The following is a 15,068-nucleotide window of genomic DNA, read 5'->3' as shown; positions in this document are numbered from 1 at the left end:
GCGCCCAGAGTAACACTGGTTTATACAAAGGGCATTGTTTGTTTTAGACATTTTCAAAATAAAGCCGTCAGTTTATAAATATCACAGTTTTCTCTGCATTTATATATGGAGTGCATTCAGAAGTAAATGTTATCCTCTGGACAGATCTTATACTATTTACTATATATAATCTATAGGCGTCTTTTGGATAAAGTTCAGGATTTTGCCCTTTGCAAGTATTTTTCTACAGAAATGAGTCAGATTACTATAGAGATTCTATACAGTGTCACTTAAAATTGTACAGATAAATATATCCTTGATAAAGAGTTTGTTCTAATTCTTCGATGTTTCTACGGGTTTGTGTTTTCTCTTGAAGTCTTGAAGCATTTCTGTGGGATTGTTGGAGAGCATCTTCTGTTCTCCACATCAAGACTGAAAAACATCAGTCAGCTGTTCTGGAGAAACAGTGAAGTCAGTTCTTACAGGATGCATTTTCATTTAAAGATATTAGAAGCTTGAAATTCAGTAAATTGGAAAATGAATTCCATGTCTTTCCTTCGACTGTTTTTAAACCCATGTTCTCCCATGGTTTTCAGCGTCTTTATAACAGGCATTAATCTGTATCACAGCATTATTCTAGCTTTCCATTCTTTTTGTATTCCTTAGATACACGTCTCATGTTGACGTTTCCTGTATGTTTCTGTCTATTTGTTTGATATAATGACCCAGAAATTTAAAACCTTATCCTAGTATCAAACTAGGGTTCCCAGTTCGCCCCTGGGAATAGATTTTTTGCAGTTGTTGTGAGCTCTTGTTGTAGATTCATTTTAGAATCACAGAGGAGGGAGCGTGTTTATTTGGCAAAGTTGACTCTGGAGAAATGATTTGATTTGCAGGACGTTCATTGTTGACCTGTCTGGTCTGGTCAGTCCCCTCTGCTGTCTCTGCGCAAAGCGAGCGGTTTCCCTGACCTGCGTGCTCTGATGAGAGATTACCACTCTGCGGCCTGCCTTCCTGGAGGCCGGGGTCTTGGTCTCGGAAGTTCTTGTATTCCGAGCTGTTCTGTTCGATTAGAACCGCAGGAACCGCGGGAGCGCAGGCAGTTCGGCAGGGCCCGGTGCTCTCGCTCTGCAGGTCCGGCTCTGCGCCGGGTTCAGGATCGCTGCAGAGTCCGACTCGCTTATCTGTAAAGCTGCCTCTCCTTACGGGTTCAAGGGGCCGATGGGAGACGGAAGGTAGTTGCGTGTACAGTAGATCAGGGAAAGTAAATGCCTGGTGGTCAGCCATCACAACGCAATAAACTCAAGTCTAGTTTTGTTTTAAAAGCTTTGTTTTCCCCCCGTGTGTGTGTGTGTGGAAAAGCCCTTTGCCTTTGTCCTCTTCTTCTTTTGACAGATCTGAATATTCCCTGTATATAGTACAGTATAGTCACTGCTGCAGGAAGTCCTGGGTTGTTGAGCTGTCCTGCGGAATCGGATCCACACAGCGTGCAGCTGCTCAGCAGTGCTGTGGGAATGAGGCAACAGCAGCAGGGACATGTCCAGGTTCTGAACCCAGTCCCCACCTCTGTGATGTCAATGCCTGACAAATTCGAAATCCTGCCAGGATTGTCCCTCATGAGAGCGGGAGCCGTTCTCGTTCGCCGTGGAAGCCGCCGTGACCAGAGTGCTCATTCCTGTGGGTCCTCTGGATTTCACGGCGGCCGAGTGCCTGATGACTCAGATTTGGTCTACAATCAGACACGATGGAGTCTGCCACTCCAAAAGGGTGACAGCTGTCACGTGACTTTCAACATTTTATGGTCGGATTGAAAGCTGCAGCTGTTTAAAAAACAGGATACGTTTTGAGAATGGGTCTAATTTGCTGAAGTTGTTTCATGGTGGGTGTGATTACCCAGACACAGCTGCGCCCAGGTGCAAAGAACCACTACTTGAGAGCAAGAAGCACAGCTTCTTCCAGGCCCCGCTCTTGTTCTGAACCGGTAACATCTTAACTCCAGAATAATCTGCAATTTTAACTTCTTAGCATTTTAAAATCGAGAAGTGCTTTTCTTCGTATGTCAGTGGAGGCTGAGTTCATTACCTCTTTTACCACTTGCCTGTTGCTTCGCCCCCCAGAGTCCTCTCGGCATTCTGCAGCTCGGAGAATACACTTTGTGTATGGGTGTGCTTCATAAGACTACAGCTCCCAGAGTGCCTTGCTGCTGCTGCTACTTGTACCCGATGAAGTGCTGTTTTGTAGTCCGCAGGGATTCTGCTGGCCTCTTTCCAACACGTGACACGTATTGTTTTTTGGTCTCTCTTCGTGTAGCCACGCAACCCGTTCCTTAAGTGATTTTATTCACTGAATAACTCTTTTTTTGATAAGCTCAGTGGCTCGCGCCTTGCGCTCAGAGCGTCGCGCCAGCTTCAGGAGAGAGCTCGTGCGAGTCTGTGCGCCGGGGTCGGGCTGGTCTTCTCAGCTCGTGAGAGCTCGCACATTACCGCCTTCGTCGGCACAAGCTGTTTATTTATTTGATACTTGGCTTTCTTGCAGTCCTGTTCTTACTGGAAAGTCTTAGGGCCTTTGTAGAAATTGTTACACAGATTTTGCGTTGACTTCGATTTGTAACGAGCTAACTTCATTGCCGTCTGTGCGGCTCCTCACTTTACTAATACCAGATTTATAAGCCGTCTTTTTTCTACAAGAAAACTTTTTTCATCTGATGACTTAGAAACAGGGACACTACTTTTATCAGCGATGGGGAACAAAGGGGCTACGCTCACAACGTTTCTAAGTGCCAGAGGTCTCCAGCCTTTGTGTACAATTGGCATCTTGTATAAAACTTCTGATGCACAAAATGCCAACTTTAACCGCTTACTCTCAAATTGAATCCACCATTATACCGGATCTTTCTTTTCTGAAGCGTCAATGACCATTGCTGTGTAGGAAAAAACAGTTTTAAGTGGGTGATGTTTCTGCATAATTTACAGAACTAAAACCAGTGATTATTGCTTGTTAATTTGATGAATTATGGCAGATCAAGATTTTATACCAAAAAACAATTTTTCCACCATCCAAGAGCTTTTGTTTTCCAACAGAGAAGTTGTTCACTTGTTCCTGCTAATTCTTACACAGGGCTTGGAGACCTCCGTTGTACAGCAGTGGCTACAATAGGGTTTAGGTTTCGTGCAATTTTTTTATTTTTCTCTTTTTTTCTCTTAAGTGAAGCTCTTGAGTTTGGGTTCCAAACTTCACATTGAAGTTTTCTTCTACCCTGTTACAGAAATCCAGTCAACCAAAAAGAGTGTCTTTTGACAGTTAAAGCAGAAACGCTTCACCACGAAGGAGAAGATTGATGAGGTGGGGGGAGGGGGGGGGGGGGTTGCAGATGAATAAAGATTCTGGGCGATTTCAGGCTTTTAAAAATAATTCTTCTGAGTTTAAGCGGTGTGTTGGGTCAGCTGACGTCCTTGAGGGTCGTAGTCGTGAAGGGTTCTGCTGGTGTTTCCTTTCGCTTAGAAACAAACACATGAAGTTCAGTCTGTCAGCGGACAAGCAGCTCGATTGTCGCTCAGAGCTCAGGCGGACGTTTACCCAGAAGACCCTGCGACCCTCGTGGGTCCACTGTTGTCCGTTGCTCCCGTTCTCCTGCGAGCTTCCGGGTGCAGCTCCGCGGGCTGCCGATCGCCACTCGCGGCCGCCCGATCCGGTTCACCCGACCCCCAAGAATTTGGGAAGAGGCAGTGTGGTTGCTGGCGATGGAGAAGGTGTCCCCTCTGTCAACAGAATACCTTCTCTTTTTGTCCAGAACCTTTTTTTTTTGTTTGTTTGATTGTTTTGTGTTTTTTTTAAACGTGTTAAGTCATGTAGTGTGTTCTCAGCACTGTAAGACAGTCCCTATACAATATGGAGAAGCAATATCACTGTATGAAACTCACACAATGTATTATTATTATTGTTATTATTATTATTGTTATTATTATTATTCACTAGCACCCTAGGTGTGATAATTGAAGTAAATATCTTTTATACAAACACAAAGCTGGCGTGTGGTGTGTTTATTGAAAGTTTCCAGAAGAGATGAGACACAGGGTTTTGCTTAAGATGTCCCAGTACTGGTTTGGGGTCTGTAGAAGGAATCAACAGATGCTGTGCATCAGGGTTGTGTATCACATGATATGATCCTGTCTCATAAAGACTTTTTAGGGTGCGTTCCTGACGTACTCTAGAAAAGAGAAAAACTGATTTGAAAGCAGGTTCTTAAGAATTTGTGACATATTGTATGTATGTTTCAGTTGTTGTGTTCATGTTAATATACCAGTTACCGTCTTGCCTGGTTATTTTATGCAAAGTTCTACAGAAAAACAAACATGTCTCATTCTGGAGATAATGTCTTTGCTCTGAAAAAAATAATGCATGTTTTTCTTAATGCCACAGGATTAACAAAATCAGCTGACGTAGGCGAATGAAAACAAAATCACCAGACTGTCCTTTTTCCCTGTGAATACACTGTGCCAGGCCTCAGGGGTGCACAGCATGTACCCAAGGATAAGTGCCATTCATAGATGTTGCTCACTTGCACAGAGAGCTTAATCCCCACCTTCCTTTTCAGCCCAGTGCTCTTTTCTCAAGATGCTGACAGAGGAGAGCTGCAGAGCAGGTCTTAGTAAAGCCCTGTGCTCAGAGCACAGACTGCTAGCCCAGAGATCACTGTGCCCGGTCTGAGCTATTTCATTACTGAAAAATTGGTGGGGTTTGTTAGTGCATTATTGCAATGTTTTTCCGCTTGTTCTACAGCGATTCAGCTGAAAAAAAGCTGGCCGGATGTGCATCTTTTGCCAGTATTTCTCTGTAGCCAACACAGGGTAGTCAGGGCTTGCAGCCCATCAGCTGTGGTTGACATTGCAGCAGTCTGGTGCCGCTCAGCAGTGTCAAGGCGTGATGTCCGGATCAGAACCAAGGAAAGGACAGGATCTTTAACATGACTCCACTGGGGACATATTGCCATTGCCTAAAACACACTGGGTGGGAGCGGTGCTTCCTTAGGTCTTGTTTGGTCTTCCATTTAGCTGCCCATTAGTGTGTTTTGCAAAAGCATTCTCTCTCGGTGGCAGCATCACCTGTACAGCAATACATTTTCGTTCATTACCTGAGGTAAGTACGGCACAAATTAGTAACTGAAATTTAAGTAGATCCTGATCCATGCGCTCATCTCCTAACTTTGTCCTACTTGAAGTAGTCTCACACGGGGTGACAGTCCCTGCAGCTTATGAGTCGCCCTGCGTGTACTGCATTCTCCTGTAACATCTTCTCCTTGCTTTGACCATATTGCATAACGCAAGTCTCCCCATATGACTTTCCTGCTTCACTTCACCAGTAATTTCCATCATTTTTGATGTGAAGGTTTCTAGTTTAGGCTTTCTTTGGTCTGTGCAGGTCTCCGCAAAGTCCTGATTCATTCTCTAGAAACAGACACTGTGCATCAGGGTGTGCATCCCAAAAAACCTTAAGGGACCTCTGTGTCACTTATGGAAAATCATACTGACTTTAATTTTGTTTTTCAGCTGTCGATAGCGAAGAATAAAAACAAACCAAGTGCCTTTGTGCTGCATTTCTGCCTAAATGGCCTTTTCACCCAGGCGTGAAGCAGATGTGTCATTCCCCCCTTCAGCAGCAGTAGCTGTGGTGAAGGTGGTGATGCACTGACGTCATGGCAGTCTCCTCTGTGTGGGGGCCCCTGTGTGTTGACAGGCCGCTACGCTGAGCTGCAGCTGGAGTTCTCCGAGGCGGTGCACACCAGCGCGGAGCAAAAGGAGTTAATCCTGAAGCTGGAGCGTGACCTCAGCACTGTCCAGTCCATGTCCACACTGCAGCGGCCAGACGCGGAGGTGGGTATCTAGCCTGGGAAAGACCTGTAGGGGTGTCAGGAGCGGGCACTGAAATGGTGAATGACTGGTCTCTTGCCCAGTTTGTCAGAGCACCTGCAAGATGAAGTGCTTCAATAGATCCAGTCTGTTCAAACAGGACAGAGTATGACAGAGGAGAGGGAAACAGTGGGGAATTGTGATCATAAGGTTGTGTAGCTTTGAAGTCTATTTTGAATCTGTACACCTTGAGTCCAAAGCAAAAGTTTGCAGTTTCCAGAAAGCAGAGTAAAGGAATGAGACAGTTTAAGAGAAGTAAAATGGAAGAGTATAGACGGGAAACTGGTGGCCACAGTTTAAACATATTCTGCTTGGAAAGGCAGCACATATACAGGGTGTCCAAAAGTGAGTAAATTAAAAGCCAGAAAACAGTATCCCAAGTCACCCAGTGTCTTACCAGTTGTACTCAAGGATGTGAGTGACCACTGATGTTTGAGCTAGCTGATCTAGGAAAAGGGTCTCCCTATTTTAATTTTTATTGGTCAATGTCCTTCACTAGTTTTTAGAATAACTCAACTGTCCCCACATATTGTAATCTTCTGCATTCCAAGCTAATAATGTGGGGTTCCCTTTACCTGTCTGTGTGTGACATTCCCTTCAGGACCAGCAGAGCTGTAAAGGTGAAATATTGTGTTTCCTTTCAGGGGGCAGATTTCAGTCACCTGGAGAGAATTCCTGAACCGATCAAGGAGGCCACTGCTCTCTTCTCAGGTAAAGAGAAGAGTACAGAAAGTGCTAAAAGACAGGCCCCATTTCAGTTTTGACTGCAGTCTTCATCACTGGCTGTACACTCCTCAGGGTTACATCACTGAAGCAAAAGTCATGAACCTTCAGCTCCCCGTGTGGGCTAACAGAGTGTGTACCAGGCTCAGGCCCTGCTTGGACACACAGTTTTAGCAGTGTAAGACCTTTACATCTCATGGTGTTATGGGTGCAGAGAACGCTGAAATGTATTCTAGTGAATCCAGAAGACACTGGTTTCACCAACTTTATCTTCTGGTTTTCCCCCACCCAGCCTTCACTGGCGCAGGATTTAATACAGTCAGTCCCAGTTCAGTGTAGTATGCTGTGCTTTAAAGTGTGCATGTGCTCTAAAAAATACAGTAGTGCAGTAACATTGGTGCTGTATAAGGTACAGTGGTGCAGCAGGTGTGCTGTATAAGGCACAGTAGTGCAGATGTGAGAGCTCAGGTCTGGTTATGTCATGAACACGACGATGCTGGGCGGATCTAGCGACAGGTTTGGGAAGCAGCTGGCTCAGAAAGTTGAATGTGGGCGAGTGTCCAGCCCTTCAGTGATGCCCTGTGTCCTCTGTGCAGGTGTGGGGGTTCTTCCCCAGGCTGAGCTGCCCCAGGGCCAGATGGACTCCCTCCTGTCCATCATCTCCAGCCAGAGAGAGAGGTTCCGCACCCGGAACCAGGAGCTGGAGGCGGTGAGTGTGAGGCCTGACACAGAGCCGCCCCACTCTCTGCTAGGTTCCCAGCCCAGTTCCGGCACCTGAACTCTCTCCTCTCCTTTCCACTGCCTGTTCCTTTTCTATCACGACTCCTGCCCTTTCCCTCTTTCTCTCTCTTACATATGCACGCTCCTCTCGTGATTATATTTCTGAAACATTTTCATCACCCAGATATTCTTAATCAAGAGGCTCTCTTGTCTGCTTCTCAGGCTGGGACGGGAGGTCATACACTGGGCTGCAGCTCTGTTGAATCCCCCCCCCCCTTCCCCAGAAGGATATTGGGCATTTTGAAAATTTTAAGATGCCTAACAAAAGCTAGGAAACATAAACGTATATCAGCATGACAAAGAAAAAGCAGGTCAAACTTGCTTATGCCCTCTTACGGTTTTCTTTTTGGATTGAGAAAAATCTAAATCTATGATGAAAGTCACCACAGAATGTTTGGATGTGTAAAACAATCTGTACAAACCTCAGTCTTTTTCAAAACATTAGAGAAAGGAGCCCAGATCCTATGGAGTCGCTCCACAATGCCTGTGCTCTTTATTGCCTGTGTTGTCCACTTCGTATGGCCAGGCTGTGGTCACTGAGCCTGTACTTTGTTCCAGTCTATTTTTTTCTTACCCTGGTCAGACGCTCAGTCGGTGTGTTTAGTCTTTTTAGTGCACAGTAGCATTCCAACTTGTGTTGTGTTTGTATGTCAAGTAGGGTTGTTTGTGTTGTGTTTGTGCATGTCAGCGAGCGAGGTTGTGTTGTTTGTTTTGTGTGTGTCCCAGCTGAAATTATTTCTCAGCCTTATGCGTAATGTAATCAGTATGTATAAGACTGATCTTCTATTTGAAAAGAACAAAGACATGATCAGATTTGTCTGATTTTCATTTTGCACCAAAGTGAGATCTATATAAATACTGCGGAATACTGCTTTATAACTAGGGGCCATTTGTCATGTCTCTTTCTTCCTGTCTTCTTCCTGTGTCTAGGAGAGCCGCACCCTGCAGCAGACCCTGCACGCCCTGCAGACAGAACTGGACAGCCTGCGCGCCGACAACATCAAGCTGTACGAGAAGATCAAGTTCCTGCAGAGCTACCCAGGAAGGGTGCGTCAGACACAAACAGCGTCCGATCAGATCTTCCTCCCGGAAACTCTGCTCAAGGATGCTGCTTAGGGTTGTGTTTGAACACAGTTGTGTTTTAGTGCTGTGATTGTGTTTTAAGCACAGTGTGTTCTAGTGCTGTGAAGTGTGACAGAGCTTCTGCCCTCTCCTCCAGGCTGGCGCCAGCGATGACACGGTGATGCGCTACTCCTCTCAGTATGAAGAGAGGCTGGACCCCTTCTCCTCCTTCAGCAAGAGGGTGAGGCTGCAGACAGATGTAGCGATGTCTGCCCCACGGGTCTCCCAAAAACCTTGCCGCGACTCTCGGGATGACTGGGGCTCGATCAGATGGATTTGGTTAACGCTGCTTGTCTGTGTGTCTGACAGGAGCGCCAGCGCCGGTACCTGAGCCTCAGCCCCTGGGACAAGGCCACTCTGGGCCTGGTGAGTCCTCCTGTGCTGGAGCATGCTGGGGAACCTTCTCTTTCCTGTGTTCACCTCTAGTGTTCCTGGACTCATGCTGTGCTAAAGAGAAACTACAGATTCTGGAGTCATAGAACTAGAGTTGTATACATCCTGATATTTTACTACAGCTTCTTCAGTCCTGTTTTTATGTATTACTGTAGCACCTTGGCCTTTTTTCATAGACTGAAATACATTTGACTCCAGTTTCGGAGTGCATCTCCTGTGCACTGTGTGCCCCTGTGCTGTGAGCTCTGACACCAGTACTGGCTCTTTGGGGGGGTGGAGACGGGCTGGGAGGGTGGTGCAGTGATTCTGTCGTCCGCGCTGCCTGATGCGGGGCTGTGTGTTCCAGGGACGGGCGATTCTGTCGAGCAAGACGGCCCGCACCATCGCCTTCTTCTACACCGTCTTCCTGCACTGCCTGGTCTTCCTGGTGAGTCTTCCCGCCCGAGAGCGTCGGCGCCGGCCGCGCTGAAGCAGAGACTTTCAGTGCCGTGGTGTTTAGCGTGAGAAATGTCATGACCACTGCACAACTGATGGTGGTCTTCCCACAAGAGCACTTCATAAATCAGGGAAAAGACAACAGAACAGCTGGTATCTTTGCTGTTTGATTAGACTCAGCATGTAGGTCATCAGCACCAATCTCTGCGTTTCCTTCTGTAGCGGGTTTAGAAGTTTTTGGACCACATTTGTACTGCTTTCTTTAGAAGTTTTATTCTCCACACTGTGTGCCAGTCCTTGATGTGTAACTAGTCAGGCCTCATTGAAAACAGTGTGCACCAGCATGCACAAAAATGTTGCTGAAATTCACTCCAGAGGAAGAGTGATCAGATGCAGGCTTAAAGGAATGTCCTGCTCTTAAAGGCTCTAATTTTAGTCCAGAACAGACGTAAACTACAAGGGGACCTGAGTCAAGAAATCAAAAATCCTCAAAGGCAGTACTTAAAATCTGTTGGCTTCAACAGTGATGCATGAAACAGAGACCACAGGTGGAAACTACATGGAAGTGGTATTAAACCTGAGCGTAGGAGGCATTTTCTGTACACAAACAGTGGTAGGAGTGTGGAACAAGCTATAGATCCTAGGTTCAGTCAGCTGCTGAAAGCCAAGCAAGCTAGTGTGCTGAATTGCCTCCTCTCCTCTATTTTAATCTCTTGTCATCTGTGCTCTTCACAGGTGCTGTATAAAACCGCATGGAGTGAGAGCATTGGGAGAGACTGCAGCGCCTACTGTGCAAAGAAGTGAGTCTGTTTTACTCATTTTTGAAAAGATTTAATTCCAGTTTCGAACACGACCAGACTTGATGGTAACTATTGTGCTGTGAAGCTCTACAGTGATGTGGCCATTGTGTGTGTGTGTCCCAGTGGGTGAGGCAGCGTTGTGTGTGCGTCTGTCTCAGTGGGTGAGGAGGTGTTGTGTGTGTCTCTCAGTGTGCTTTCTCTCACAACAGTCTCCATTTTCCCAGGTTCTCTGACCACCTGCACCGTTTCCACGAGAACGGGGAGATGTGGCAGTGATGTCACTGCCCAGCTGGTGCAGGAGCTCCTCCCACGTGCACACGCCATGCCTCCTGCAGTAGCAGCTTTTCTCCACTAGAGGGGGCGGTTTGCATGCTAGAGCATTCTATGGAAAGCGCATCTGTATTAAGTCAATTTCCTCATAATTTTTTCTCTCTAAGACAGTGGATTCTTTTCACTTTAGTGGTCAATGCCTTGTTACAGAGCTGGTCCCCAGAGCATTAAAGAGGTCACAGAAAACTAATACAGTTAAGATGATTCAGAGTCATTTGTTATATTCAGCACTTGTTAAAAGTATTATCACAATCATCCCAATAGTTACAATATTTATCAGTAGTTTTCTTCTTGTAATATTATGCAGTTCAGAATCAGTACAGTGTAGTACAGTTTTATTGCAATTCTGCTCTGCAGTGCAGCATTCTGTTTATATCTTTCCTGTGCATGCCTACCCTGCCTGGGAGAGACAGCGCCCCCCACTGGTGTCTGTTCATAGACAGGCAGCTCCTGTGACAGATGCACTGGGAGTGTTCCCAGCTCGCTCAGGCCAGAGCCAAGGAGCACAGCATTGGGCAAAAAAAACAATAACATGCATTCAAGACAAATGAGCTCACTGTGATGTAATGGTAGTTCAGAGGTCACTTGTCTTGTCCTCTTCTGACCCAGGCTCAGTACTTGCGGATAGGCTCTGCCAGGGTGCTTACAGTGAGGGACCAGTCTCCGTAACATAAGGGACCACAGTCTGATTGCTTTTGTTTTAGCATGTTCTTTAGGCTGGTTTGTGGTTTTCTCAACAATGTTTTGATTTAATTAGCTTGACAGGTAGAGAAGAGGTGGTGAGCCGGTTTGTCTGGGTTAGAGTAGCACCTTGAACCCACCAGCAGGGGTTTTTGTTGGGCTTCAGGGTCTTGTCTCTTTCTGTCTTCTTACCATGGTTTAGACCGGGGGGCTGCGCGGGCACTCTGGCGCAGGGAACGTGGCTGATGGGAAGAGGAGCTTCTCTTCACTTAGCGCTAGAGCCCCACTTAACTTTGCAGCAACTTTATGAGCTTTGCTGTATTAAAATGAACCTCTGGACCTGAAGTTATAGCAATATATCTGCAGCAAAACATCAAGCATAAACAGTGCAGTGGAGCAGCCACAAAGACCACCAGTGCCCCCTGCTCAATGTGACAGGCCAGGGCTGTGTGAGAGCAGGGCCTGCGCAGTGCGCTCGGGTGGGGGTGGGTCTGGCTCTCCCGAAGATCCTGCCGCCAGAGAGCCGCTGCAGTCCAATACCAAGGACGCGGAGTGAAGGACAGAAAGGGACACAGGGTTTCATTTGTGGGTCATGCACACACAAACACACACACATGCATGCTGGGAGAGCACGGAGAACACTGCACACGCAATTTCAACAACGTGGTCATCCAGGTCTGATCCCATTCCCAGGTGGGATCTCCTGAACTCCTAAAGCCTGAGTAGTTAACAGTGAATGAGAGTTTCCTTGTGTGTCAGTAGATCCCTTATTATTTTGTTTTAATGAAGCAGATAAAGCATGTACTAGGTCACGACAGTAAGAAAGAAGTGTGAAATTAAAGCCCTCTGTCATTTCTGCCCTGGTTTTCGGATGGTGCTGTCCAGAGCAGAGGAGACACAAAATTCTGCTGAGGTCTCGAAGTAGAGACAAGCTTAACTGCTGCTCCAGGAAGAGAGCGTGTTCATCACGCTGAGCTGTTAAATAACTGGCTATTCTGAATCAGGCTGTTATAATATAGTCCAAGAATTGGCAATAACCAAAAAAAATCTTGCCTCCCCCTAAAAGTTGTGACACCTTCTATTCTGATACTTATGCCTTGATATAAAAAGATCAGTCCTCAGACTGTTCATTAATGATCTGTCTATAATTTATTTATGATTGCTCAATCTATAATTCTGCTCATTAGTGATTGGTTTCTGCATATAACGAAGGCGCTAGGAAGATAATTGGTGTCACTGAAAAGCTCTCATATCACCTTGTGTCCATGTGTGTTTGTGTGTGTTAATACTTGGGAAAAATATGCTTGCTTTTGAATAGATCTTTATGCATGTAGAATATATTAAAAGCTCAAATCTGTAATAAACTGTAATTAATGTAGATCTACAACAGGGGTCAAAATGAACTGTTTCCAATGCAGTTCCTGCAGAAAGCTGTCATTTCTTGCAGTTAAAATCCTGGATGCAGTGCAGTAGAGGATACTGTTCTACAGCACTATCTCTTTGGCTTCAGCTTGGCCCATGATGTATCAGTATGCTCATGGAGTTGAACTGATTCTCACCCCTGTTACTAGGCTTTTCTTGTTTGCAGCTGTCACTTTGAATTCCTTCTGTATGCAATATAATTGCTGAGCATCCAGCCTTGTGTCCTGATTTGTTGCAGTTGTGTTATGACGTTATTGAGTTGCTCCCTTGACTGATGAACAGAAATATATCTGATGTTCACCCCTAGTCGACTCTTCCTGCAGGGGGGTCTCGGTGAGTCAGAGCCGCACCTGGCAGATACAGGACCTTGAGCAGGACCCCAGTCCCTCGCAGGCCACGCACAAGCACAGGGGGACAATTCAGAGAGCCCAGATAGTGCAGCCAGCAGGTCTCTGAGAGGATGGAGGAACCTCTAATGGTCAGAGGAACTCCATGCGATTGGTTGGGACATAAAATGAACAGGGTGTAGCAGGTGATATTTACAGTAGTGTTTTAATGACCATCTTGAAATCCTCCCAGGCCTTGAGTCCACAGGAGGTGATTGTTTCCAGGGTGCCCCACCCTAATGGCCCTGTGCTTCCTGAACCCCATGACCTCTGCGACCTCCGCCTCCACCCACAGCCCCTCAGCGAGACTCTGCTCTCTGAGAGTGCAGTGTAAAAGCTCCTTGGATGGGACTCAAGAGAATTCTGAGGGTCCCTAAATTATTCATTGCCTCCTTTTAAAGGCGAGTGGTCCTTTGCAATTAATTAGTAAAGAGATGGCTCTCTGCCTGCTGCTTGAACTACCCAGTTGGGCAGCAAAACAAGAAACATCGATCTCTTTCCCTGTTAACAGTGCTGATGGAAACAGGCTTTCAAAAGCAGGCTCAAACGTTTGAGTCGCCTTGGTGGAAAATTCAGTCGGGGTTTATGTGAGTGAAGGAAGTTTCACAGGAACTGAGAATTTCTGCACAGATAAGCAAAGAAAAGTCCCTACTTTTAGACCCTGCGGTTCCTGTCACCCTGCAGAGACATGGAGGTACCTGCTGAGGTGTCGCAGAGCCCGGCTGTATTGAAATAAGCAGCTCTGACTGAGATGACACTGAGCAGAGGGCAGGGCCACTGCCACTGATCTCAGGGCTTGACGTTGCACTACAGCAGGGTCTGACGTAGACGCTTATCACAGAGCTTACCAAATAGGCGACTGCTGCGTTTGCTGTATTGCTGCCTGCTCTGTGATTGGCAAGCTGATCTTTCCAGTACGGTGAAAAACAGCAGCTTTCCTGACCAGGTGTTTTATCTCATTTATACTGTCAGAGTGCTGATCCCCCTTTGATGTGTTTACACAAAATGTTCCGATATTACTGTCGCTGGGGGCTGTGCTGGGAATATGATAATTCTGCTTCCTGTCCAGCCCTGTGGCCCTGGACTGCAGACAGGAAAAGAGCTCAGCTGGACCAGGAGATAACAGGGTGCCAAATGCCACCACCTGGAAGAGAGGCATTGACGGGCTGGTGAGAAGTGCTCCTGAAGGCTGTCTGCTTGCGCTGCAATGAGAGGAGGCGTCAGGAGACCGAGGGCCGCACCTGCCTGCCCTGGGTTAGGAGACGAGCTCTTTACGACGTGTCAGACCCAGGCTGAGCCCGGGCAGACCTCTCGCCCTGCAGTCGCACCCATTCGGTTTGTTCCGCCAGCTTCCCCGCCTCAGCGACCACAGCTCAGCAGTAATTGACACACAGCAGTGTTCAGCACAGAGAAGAGTCAGGGCTGTTCCTCTGAACCAGTGATCTTATCCTTCACAGTGCCTGAGTCAGGGAGGCAGGTCCAGACTTTCCACCTTTCTCCTGCTGAACGACAGAGTCTAGGAATAGAAAATACACACCAACAGAGCAAAACTAGTCAGCTGTTTTGTAAAGACATAACCCACAGAAAAGCACTATATGTTCCAGTGTCATCAATTGTTTCGAGAACAAACCATGGAACAGTTTGGCTGTAATCCATAACCCTCAACTCTGAGGCAGAGACGCAAGTAAAGGTAGTGTTACTGTTAAATTAGGAGAAATAACGACACAGTTAGCTGTGGCTTCTGGTCTTCCTCATTTACTTCTGAGAGAAAACATTGTTCCACCACACTTACATTTCACTGTATTCCAGCATCACAATTCTAATCGATTGTCAAACTCCAGTACCTCAGTCTGCTGTTTGTAATAGAAGTATATTGAGGTTTTTTGTCCTTTTTAATTCTGAGTACTTTTCCCTCAGATGACACGTGGAAAAGAACATGCAGTACATGTGAGCATCGCGTCACATACTGCACGCTCACTGGTGGTTCAGGTCCCTGTGGAGACTGGAGGAGAAAGGAGTTCTCTTCCGTGAGCTCCTCTCACACTCACAGATCCACATGACAACCTCTTGCTAAGGGCAGATTACAGGTTAATACCCACAGGGCAATTGAG

At 46.6% G+C, this 15,068-nt stretch overlaps 1 protein-coding gene across 1 annotated transcript in view; it reads left to right on the top strand.

Annotated features, from left to right (window-relative positions):
* The window catches only part of cux1a (cut like homeobox 1a), a 177,821-nt gene extending 165,036 nt beyond the window's left edge, over positions 1–12,785 (top strand). The window contains exons 15-23 of the mRNA XM_088906608.1: positions 5,713–5,849; positions 6,530–6,596; positions 7,205–7,317; positions 8,319–8,435; positions 8,608–8,691; positions 8,820–8,876; positions 9,250–9,330; positions 10,074–10,138; positions 10,363–12,785. Coding sequence (XP_088762734.1) covers positions 5,713–5,849; positions 6,530–6,596; positions 7,205–7,317; positions 8,319–8,435; positions 8,608–8,691; positions 8,820–8,876; positions 9,250–9,330; positions 10,074–10,138; positions 10,363–10,414 — 773 coding nt within the window. The 3' untranslated portion in view covers positions 10,415–12,785. The remainder of the gene's footprint in view (positions 1–5,712; positions 5,850–6,529; positions 6,597–7,204; positions 7,318–8,318; positions 8,436–8,607; positions 8,692–8,819; positions 8,877–9,249; positions 9,331–10,073; positions 10,139–10,362) is intronic.
* Positions 12,786–15,068: the final 2,283 nt, after the last annotated feature.

Source organism: Atractosteus spatula, chromosome 27, assembly GCF_055471065.1.
Source record: "Atractosteus spatula isolate fAtrSpa1 chromosome 27, fAtrSpa1.hap1, whole genome shotgun sequence".
NCBI classification, from domain to species: domain Eukaryota; kingdom Metazoa; phylum Chordata; class Actinopteri; order Semionotiformes; family Lepisosteidae; genus Atractosteus; species Atractosteus spatula.
This window is presented reverse-complemented; position numbering and strand designations above follow the sequence as displayed.